The sequence below is a fragment of the Labeo rohita genome, chromosome 9, assembly GCF_022985175.1.
Source record: "Labeo rohita strain BAU-BD-2019 chromosome 9, IGBB_LRoh.1.0, whole genome shotgun sequence".
Classification (NCBI taxonomy): Eukaryota; Metazoa; Chordata; class Actinopteri; order Cypriniformes; family Cyprinidae; genus Labeo; species Labeo rohita.
This window is the reverse complement of record NC_066877.1, coordinates 11342895-11353639: the sequence shown is the minus strand read 5'-3', so window position 1 is coordinate 11353639 and position 10745 is coordinate 11342895. Positions and strand designations below refer to the sequence as shown.

Below are 10745 nucleotides of genomic sequence, written 5' to 3'. Positions count from 1 at the left end.
TAATGTGTTAACACTAAATTGTTTTTCCATTTACTTTAAGTTTTTTTAATAACAATAAAGCAATGGCAGTATTATAAAAAATAGCATTAAGAAGTGTACAAATTACTAATTTTTCTGAAGAAACGTTGTACAACAGCGACACCAGCAGGTAAAGTTTACTGCGTGAGTACTGGTCTCTCTCGCCTCCCCTGAGCCCACTGAGTTTTAATAGACCCCTGACCCCGTAAAGCATATGGTGAGTTTAGTGGGAGGTAACTATCAATGACTGGGGGACAGTGAGAAGAGGTAACGCCTCCATCACGATATGATTGGATATAACTGGTAATGTTTTGTTTTTATTTTGCGATCACACTGTAGGTCTTTTTGGTTTTGTTGTGTTATTTTATAAACAAGTTTTGTTTGTTTGATTTGTTTTGTGATCACCCTGTTGGTCTTTTTTGTTTTGATTTGTTTTGCAATCACCTTGTTGGTCTTTTTTGGTCTTTTTTTTGTTTTGCAATCACCCTGTTGGTCTTTTTTGTTTTGATTTGTTTTGCAATCACCCTGTTGGTCTTTTATGTTTTGTTTTGTTTGTTTGTTTGTTTTATTTTGCGATCACCCTGTAGGTCTTTTTTTTTTGTTTTGTGTTATGTTATTTTATGAACAAGTTTTGTTTGCTTGATTTGTTTTGTGATGGCCCTGTTGGTCTTTTTTGTTCTGTTTTGTTTTGCGATCACCTTGTTGGTCTTTTTTGTTTTGTTTTGTTGTTTTGTTTTGTGATCACCCTGTTGGTCTTTTTTTGTTTTGTTGTTTTATTTTGCGATCACCCTGTTGTTTTTTTGTTTTGTTTTGTTTTGTTTGTTGTTTTGTTTTGCAATCACACTGTTGGGGTTTTTTGGTTTTGTTTGTTGTTTTGTTTCACAATCACCCTGTTGGTCTTTTTTTGTTTTGTTTTGTTTTGTTTTGTCTCACAATCACCCTCTTGGTCTTTTTTGTTTTGTTTTAATTGTTTGTTTGTAGATCATCCTTGTTGAGAAACTAAGTGTTTGCTGCTCAATTGTAAGTAATGTTTGATTATAATTGTTAAATAGTCTTTTGATATTTATTTGTATATGTCAAACGTAGTTTTGGGACAACAGTTATTTTACTTTGAGGTTGCCATTTACATAACTTTTATGAATGGGTTTTGTTTTTCTGAATATTTGTGTTTTGTTCTGTAGAAGGATTTTGTTTATGGACTTCCTTTCCTTATTCATCAGCACATGCTATGGGTATTATGTGGAGATGCTATCATTGAAGAAGAGATTGATGTGCCAGGCCATATGGGACATTTCCTACATTCTGAGTCTGGACTTTATCTCAAGTACAAGCAATTTTCCCTTGACAAGACTTTTTGTGATTTATCCTATTTATGGATAATTGTTTGGTTTGCTCCAAAATGGGGTACCCATATATGGTCTGAATGGGAGTCTCTGAAGAATCGAATCATGAAATGTGGGCATATGATACATTTGTGTATAAACAAGAACTTATGAACAAACAGATTTGGGTAAACTCTTTATTGGTGTAGCAGAGTATATTGTGAAGTAATACAGTTGATCCCTCCTTTTGTATAACTTTGTATAGCTGTTTTTTTTGTTTGAGAAACAGAGATTCAGTTATACCCTGTTTTGTTTAGTTAGTTTGTTTTATTTTGCGATCACCCTGTAAGTCTTTTTTTGTTTTGATTTGTTGTTTTGTGATCACCCTGTTGGTCTTTTTTTTTTTTGTTAGTTTTGTGATCACCCTTTTGGTCTTTTTTTGTTTTGATTTTGTGTGTGTGTATGTGTGTGTGTGTGTGTGATTACCCTGTTGGTCTGTTTTGTTTTGTTTGTTTGTTTTGTTTTGCAGTCACCATGTTGGTCTTTTTTGTTTTGTTTTGTTTTGCAATCACCCTGTTGGTCTTTTTTGTTTAGTTTTGTTTGTTTAGTTTTGTTGTTTTATTTTGCGATCACCCTGTTGGTCTTTTTTGTTTAGTTTAATTTAGTTAGTTTGTTTTTTTGTTTTGTGATCACCCTGTAGGTCTTTTTTTTTTTTTTTTTTTTTTTTTTGTGATTACCCTGTTGGTCTTTTTTGTTTTGTTTGTTTGTTTTGTTTTATTTTGCGATCACTTTTTCTTTAAGTAAATCTGCGTGTCTGTGACCAATATTAACCAAGTTTTGATGGCTGACGATCTAAAAAAAAGTTAAAAATAGTTTAAAGTTCACTATTAACATGAATAGCTGAAATAAGTTCACAAATGAAATATATTGTTTAAATCATGACTGCCTTGAGATTATTTTAATAGATGCTTAAAATGCCTAAAAACACTAAATTGAAAAATTATGTTTATTCCAAAGTTTTCACTGGCAGTGTATTCTCTGAAAATAAGTATAGTTTTGTTTCTAAGTTTTTGTTTCTCAGTTTTATTATTATTACTGGAGAGCATAATACAAATAACAAATAACTATATATATATATATATATATATATATATATATGTTGTTTATCCTTATCATTATTGTTATCATCATCGGAGCAGTGAATTTAGGGAAGAAAGGTTCTAATTATATGTAAAGAGGACTTATAAATGACTTGTGTAGTAGAAATGCTTGGCAATAGTGTGAAACATTCCTAAAATTTCCATCCAATACTTGTCTAGTTAAATCATTGCTGAATTAACTAATACCCCCCCATATCTCCACAGCCTGAAAGAGAACAGATGCAGAGGTCGACCAAGGCCTGACACATGCTGAGAGTGACAGACGGACTTAACTAATTGGTCTAAACGGACAAGGTGACCATTACACATGAACGGCCTGATGGGTCCACTTACAGAAGCAGGACAGATGTGTTGCGAAGTTCAGCCTACATGCCCTCTCTCTCTCTTGCACACCCCTTTTTTCTCCCACCATTTCGTGTTAGTGTTTATGACCACACATACTAAAATGTAGGGCCAAGTTCCACAGGGCAAAGTTGTGTGTTTTATATAGAAAACACTAAAAGCGAAAACAAGCTGAGATCACGAACGAGAGCTTCGGGGAGGAGATGTGGAGGGTGTGCGTGTGAGAGTCTGGGCTCCTGCGGGTGTCCTGCAGAGATATCTTATACCTGCCAATCCTTCGCTGGCTTTTTACTGCTCGTGGTTTCTCCTCCCCAAACCGGAGTCGTTTTACTGTTTTCTATTTTATGTTGCTTGCTGTTGACCTTTTTTCCCTCCTCCAAGCCAACTTTTATGTGACATTATGGTTTTTTAGAGTGCGGTTGTCTGAGACTTGTTCTGTCAGACAGATCGTTACGTTTTTAGATGTTGTTTTGGTTTGTTGAGCAAAAACTCTGGTCATTGGGAAGTCATGACATAAGGTAGGTTTTAGCCTTATGTGAGGAGTACCATCTCAGCATTTCAAGTAAGGCTTTACGCCTTTGACCAACCAAAACACAGTGGAGTAACTTTATTAGCCATGAAACCATTACAGGACGGTTCATGGTAAACTTTGACGTGAAGGAGATTCTAGCAAAGATGAATGTACTGGTAGTGTTGTGCCCCCTGCTGGTTAGTGAAGCACATTGCATTTTCCTGAACCAAAAAAAAAAAAAAAAAAAAAAAAAACACCATAAAGACAAAAAGTCTCACACTTTTCTCTTTTCATCATATCATGCTTTTGATCCTCTTAGTATTTGTATGATTCAGCGTGTCACATGATATGAGTCTCTGCACTATTGCTGAACCATTGTTAATGGCTTTTAAGCACATGGTCTCTTTGAAGGACAGTAAAATGTTAAACCACATAGAGCATCAGAAATGGTTAGAATGTGGAGAATGTAATGCCTGTAGACGCAGGAGGATGAAGAGAATGCTTACTGTAGCATTAGCATATATGATATGCGATTTTCTAAGGCCTCCAAATTATCAACAGGATCAAAACTGCTGAAAAACCTGTTGCACACAAGCAGCTATGTCCCTTTTGTTGTCTGATTGACTTGTTTGAAGTCATTGTAATCATTTTTATATTGTTAGTAATATTTTGAGATGAACACTTACTGGACTTAAGCAACTTAGATTATGCACACTTTTTTTCATATTATTAATATAAGCAATAAAAGCCTGCGGTAGCATAAGCTCAGCAAAAACAAATGCAAACTTTATTGTATTTTGTCTAACATTCAACAAACAATAAAAAGATTTTTCTGAGTATTATATGTCAGGCTTTATAGGCGTAAAGATACTTACAGAGTTGAAAAATGAAATGAAAATGGTTGAATGTATAATTTCATGCTATTAAAATGAAATATTAAACATGAACTGATCATATGCACTGCCATTTTTAAATGTTTTTAAAGATTGTGCTCATCAAGGCTGCATTTATTTGATGAAAAATACAGAAAAAAATGTAATATTGTAAAATAATATTGCAATTTAAAATAATGGTTTTCTATTTTAATATATTTTAAAATATAATTTATTCCTGTGATCTTGTAATGAATTTTTAGCATCATTACTCCAGTCTTCAGTGTCACATAATCCTTCAAAAATCATTTAAATATGTTGATTTGTAATGTTGGCAACTGTTATGACACTTTTTTCAGGATTCTTTAAGTAAAAAAAGCATTTATTCAAAATAGAAATGTTTTGTAACAATACCGTTCAGTATTCAGTAATTTTTTTCTTTCTTTTCTTTGTCTTTTTTTTTTTAAATTAACATTTTTATTCAGCAAGGATGTGAATCCTGAAATCCTGAAAAAGGTATCACAGGTCCCGAAAAATATTACGCAGCACAACAGTTTCCAACATTGATAATAAATCAGCATATTAGCGAGATTTCTGAAGGATCACGTGACACTGATCATTACTCACATGTGACTCCAGTGTCACATAATCCTTCAAAAATCATTTTAGTATGTTGATTTATAATGTTTGCAACAATTTAAACAATTTAATTTTTTTACTTTTTTTCATTACTCACATGTGAGTAATGATGCTGATAATATTTTAAGTGTATATTAAAATAGAAAACATTTATTTCAAATCTTAATAATATTTGAGAATATTATTATTTTTTTATTTTTTTTATTTTGATCAAATAAACGCAGCCTTGGTGAGCATAAGATATTTGCGTGAAAAAAAAAAAATAATAATAAAAAAAAAACAATAAAAATCTTACTGATACCTAACTTTTGAGTGGCAATGTAGGTTGTTTGTAATTTTCTCTAGAATTTTATTAGGACATACACACTATGCCTACATCTAAATGCATATTTATACAAATATTTATTTGAAAGCAGTTTTATAGGTTGGATTGCTTAACATTGTTGGCAAAATACAGCTGAGATGTGCAGCTCAAATAAGCGCTGTTGCAGCAGAATGAATGCCAGTAACAGTGGAGTTTCAGATGACTTTCAATATCCGCGTTACGTAAATCTGTACAATGCGACTATTTTGACCCTCCGCTCTTTCCGTCTGTCCCACAACAAACTTCAAAGTGGTTACTGTCAAGTTGAGTCGCGACGTTTCTCGTATTATAGATATCGAAAACGGACAGCTATTTCCCGTAAGCGACTGCAGGATGTTACGTTTCACTACAAACAGTGTGCATAGTTTTGTAAATACGTTTATTGAACTAAATCGAGCTTAACTGTTTGGTCTCTTGTGCGGTTTTAATGTGTGACAAGCTGAATTTCGATAAATATCTTGTGAGTGCTTGAAAGTGTGAGTAAGGGCGTGTGTTTGTCAGCTACTTTCGCTTGTAAAGTCCGTTTAAGTCACGGTTTGGTGTCATTTAGACGCTGGAGTGGCTGTCACAGTCTAAAATGGATTAAATCATGCTGATGGAGGAACAGAGCAGGTGTGTACTCGTTTCTGTTCAAATGTGCTGCTATTTTGAAGTGTTTGCTTTCTGTTATTATTCCGTCTTGCCTCGTTACAAACGAGCATGCTGTTATTGTCCCATCAGATTCATTTTGAAAGATGTTTACCCAACTCTTTGCATCAATTGTTTATGCACTTTCAAAAATAAGTGTGTTTGTTCCAGCTCTGGAGAAGAGGAGGGCTCTAGAGAGAAAGGTGTGCTCTACAGATGGCAGGGTTATTTCTGCAGGGTGACCCCAGAGAGACTGCTGCTGTCCAGGCCAGTGCTTCATGCTGCGCTGGGGACTGTACATGGACTCCTGCTGACAGAAGGTCAGGTATCTTGACAAGTAAAGCAAGCCTTAAATGAAGATGAAATATCGTCAAAATTCAGTTGCATACTGTTGCAATCAAGAGTTTAAATGCACCTCGCAGAATCTGGAATTTTAACAAAATAAGAGGGATCATAAAAATTGCATGTTGTTTTTATTAGTACTGTGTGAGTTTTAGATCAATCTTTTTACCTTGAGGGCAATTGAGGCACACAACAATCACAAAAGTTGCAGACATTCATTGATGCTCAAGAAAGTAACAAGCAAGAGAAATCGTTTTGAAGTTGAAGATCACAAAATTATTCTTATTTTGTCTTTTGGGAAACCTATAAAAATTGTGTTTAGCTTCTGAAGAAAAGTGTACAAAAATATGGTCTTTGAACAAAATGAGAAAAATGTACTACTAGTCGTAAGTTTTTGAACAGTAAGATTTTTTTTTTTTTTTTAAAGAAGTCTCTTCTGCTCACCAAGTTTGTATTTATTTGATCCAAAATACAGCAAACAGTACAGTTTTGAAATATTTGTACTATTTAAAATATCTGCTTTGTTTTAATATATTTTAAAATGTAATTTATTCCTGTGATCAAAGCTAAATTTTCAGTATCATTACTCCAGTCTTCAGTGTCACGTGATCTTTCAGAAATCATTCTAATATTCTGACATGCTGCTCAAAAAACATTTATTATTATTATTATTATGTTGAAAACAGCTGAGTAGATTTTTTTTCCGGGATTCTTTGAATAGAAAGTTCAGAAGAACAGCATTTATCTGAAATAGAAATTTTTATATTAGAAATTTCTTTATCATCACTTTTGATCAATTTAAATTTCTTTAAAAAAAATGTATATAGATATAGATATAGATATAGATAGAGCAGTTATTTTAAATAGTAAAATATTTCACAATATTACAGCTTTTGCTGTATTGTGGATCAAATAAATGCAGGCTTGGTGAGCAGAAAAGACTAAAATGGTAGTGGTAGTGGTAGTGTATCCTCATCTTTTTCAAAGCTTACAGATTCTGAAAGCATTATGTTATTCATACATCATAGGAAAAAATTGATCTTTAATATTTGTAAAATTTAAGTTGTACTTGTATTATAAAAAGACTGATCTCTTGGACAAAACTGTCTAATTGTCAAACATGTTTCTCTCTCAGATGGGCATGTGTATAGTTTTGGCGAGCAGCCATGGAAGCAAGTCGAATCTCAGCCTGCTGGCCCAGTTATCGAGAGCACCCTGATCGGTCAGCATGTGATCTCTGTGTCGGCAGGCAGCTATCATTGTTCTGCTGTAACGGAGGATGGCCTCATTTACATGTGGGGGGAGAACTCTCACGGCCAGTGTGGCGTCTCTGGAATGGACCAGGTAACCAGTCCCACTCCCGTTAATGTGGTGGATGGCGAGACTCATCCTCCACAACTGGTCCGAGTCCTGAATGTGGCCTGTGGAGCACAGCACACTCTGGCCCTGTCAAGAAAGCACGAGGTTTGGGCCTGGGGTAGTGGCTGCCAGCTTGGACTAGTTACCAACGTATTCCCGGTATGGGAACCCCAGAAAGTAGAGCATCTTGTGGGAAGGTATGTGGTTCAGATCGCGTGTGGTGGGTTTCACAGCCTGGCTCTGGTTCAGATTCTTTCTCCCCCAGAGTCCAGTCAGCAAGCTCAGGATAAATGTGGGCAGTGCAAGCAGAGCCGTTACACCATGACTGACAAGGATGACCATGTTATTATCTCTGATGAGCATTACTGCCCACTCGGAGTGGAACTGAGTGATTCTAAAGAAGGTCGAAGGTCAGGACAGAGCACTCCAGCACAGACACCACAAAGCAAAAACTCCTCGCCACCGCTGACCTCAAAGAACATCTGCGAAGACCCAGTCGGATCTCAGCAAAATACTACAAGCCTGGAGGCTCAACCTGCTCCTGCTGTATCTGAGACTGGACATGCTCGCCTGCGACGAACCAAAAGCACTCCCTACCCTGATGAGCAAGCTTTGAAAGACTACCTCAAAAGAATTTCAGACCAGACCCTCGCTGAACAGGCCGAGGCCGCCTCTTTGGGAGGTTCCCATCCTCCGAGTCGTCAATCGTCACTTAAGTGTCCTTTCATATCAGACCAAAGTGATGAGCTTACACTACGTCCCTCTTCCCCAGCACTGATTAGAACTGAGAGTCTCACAGCTTCTGGCAGACAACGCTGTGCATCAGATAGTGTCACAGACCGGAAACACTCTCTTCATTTAATACCAACACTGGATTCCACTTCTGACGATTCTTCACAGCACTCAAGTGTGGATGGAGGCGTTTGCATCAGTGACCTCGTGCTTAGCAATGGATGTTTGTTTGAGTCCAGTGAGGAGAGAGGAGAGACTGCAGGAATGGATTTCTGTCCAGCGGATCCTCTTCAAGGCAACAAGAGCACCAGTCTAACGGACATCACGTTAGAGGATGGTGAAGCACATAATCGAAGAGGGTCTTCATCCGGCTTCTCTCCAGGTATTCTGAACCTAGGGTGACCACCTGTCCTGCTTTGCGTTGTACCGCTCAGCGTTTTCACTCCTTGTCCCGCACGTCACATATTGAGAAAATGTCCCGCATTTTCATCAGTCTGTTGGTTTTTAATGATCATATTAAGAAAACGTCCATGTTCTTCTGCCTTTTTAAGAAAGCTTTTTATTTATTCTTTTTGTGGCATAGTTTCTGCACAAAGAATTAGCGGACCTCATCAAGTGATGTAGAACCACCGATGAAAAATGGTCGAGCGCACACAGAAAAACAAGATATTCTCCATTCCTTTTAACCAATTAAAAAGCGTTAATAATTCATTAAAATAAATTGATGCAGCTTTCAGACGCGACTTTCCTCTTATTTTAATAGTTAGTTTGACGTGGTTTCTGTGGCGTTATTTTAATGACAAATGTCTGCAGCGCATTATTGTAATGCATCAAAATGCACAAGCACAAATCTCTTCTCTTGCAGGTGGATTCTCTTCACTCTCATAAAAAGACGCGCTTTCTCTCGTTTGCATGTGTTGCCAGGTGGTCACCCTATGTGAACCTCAAGGTTTGTTAGAAAAATATTTTGGATGGTTCATCCAAAAAATGAAATTACTCACCCTCATGTCGTTTCAAACCCGTAAGACCTTCATTCAACTTCAAAACACAAATTAAGATATTTTTGATGAAGTCCAAAAGCTTTTCCTTTTGTAGAGAAGAAATGGTTGAATAAAGTTGTTATTTTTATTTTCGTTGGGCACATCAAGTATTCTAGTAGCTTCATAAAATTACGATTGGACCACTGATGTCACATGGACTATTTTATTGATGTCCTCACTGCCTTCTTGGGCTTTGAATGTGTCAGTTGTGTTCCTGTCTATGCAGGGTCAGAAAACTCTTGGATTTAATCAAAAATCTTAATTTGTGTTCTCAAGATGAAGACTTTTTTTTCCTTAGATGTCACATTAGAAGTTTTCCTTACAGTTTTTGTATAAAGAATATTTGCGACAAGCTGGAAATTCTACAGCTGTTCCATAAGTTCATAAACAGTGACATACCAGTTGATGTTTTCCAAACAATTTAAAAAAAGTACCTACGTTAGCCAGCTGGATATCATTATATTGGTGAGAAATAAGCAGACTTTGCAAAAACAGTGTAGAAATGCATAACAGAATTTTTTTGAATTTAAATTTGCAGTAAAAATGAATATATATTTTTCAGTAGCAGTGCAGATTTTTCAGCAGTTTTTTGTCAGCAGGCTTTAACCGGTCATCCGTATTGTTGAGCTCTGGTAAGAACTTAGTAAAGCATGACCTGATACATACTACTTACTTTATCTTGGTACTGTAACTTAGTACTGCTTATTTATCTTGGTAACCCCCTTTTATGCAAAACACTTTCACTTGCAGAAGAAATTAATCATGGATGACTGCACCCAGGGTATTTCTACAATGACATCTGTTACTGAAAGCTTTACTTTTGCATGATGCTGCAGCCACATTGATCATAGTTCCAGGACCACTATCATATTGGCCAGCGAGACAAAACAATTGCTGAATGCACTTTTAATTGACAGTTCACCCAAAAATGAAAATTCTGTCATCACTTACTCATGTTGTTCCAAACCTGTTGGACTGTATTCTGTGGAACGCAAAATAAGATATTTTGAGAAGTGTTATACAATGTTATACAATGGAAAGTTAAAGGTCACCAAAATTGTTTGGTTCTTCAAAATATCTTTAGGTTTGAATTGTCTTTTTGGGTGAACTGTCCCTTTTAAAACTTAAAAATTTGTCTTGTTTGATTAGTTATTTGCATATGGAACATTTTTAACACACTGTTGCATTTCAGTGTCACCTTCTGGCGTTCATCGAACCAATTATTCAAGAGCTGTAGTGGGTGCCAAGACTACCTCAGAATCCAGAAATCTGCTGCCTTCCCTCTACACCGAGGTGTGGAGTTGGGGGAGGGGCCAGGAAGGTCAGTTAGGTCATGGAGACTACTTGCCCAGGTACAACAGAGCCCTTATAAACACATAATTGTTTTGTTAATGTTTAGCTGTTCATGTCCTTGGCT

General features: G+C 36.1%; 1 protein-coding gene across 1 annotated transcript in view; it reads left to right on the top strand.

Annotated features, from left to right (window-relative positions):
• The first annotated feature begins 5459 nt into the window (after positions 1-5459).
• The window catches only part of als2a (alsin Rho guanine nucleotide exchange factor ALS2 a), a 28058-nt gene continuing 22772 nt past the window's right edge, over positions 5460-10745 (top strand). Inside the window, exons 1-5 of the mRNA XM_051119393.1 lie at positions 5460-5546; positions 5779-5840; positions 6027-6175; positions 7333-8670; positions 10521-10680. Of these exons, the coding sequence (XP_050975350.1) occupies positions 5818-5840; positions 6027-6175; positions 7333-8670; positions 10521-10680 (1670 nt within the window). The 5' untranslated portion in view covers positions 5460-5546; positions 5779-5817. The remainder of the gene's footprint in view (positions 5547-5778; positions 5841-6026; positions 6176-7332; positions 8671-10520; positions 10681-10745) is intronic.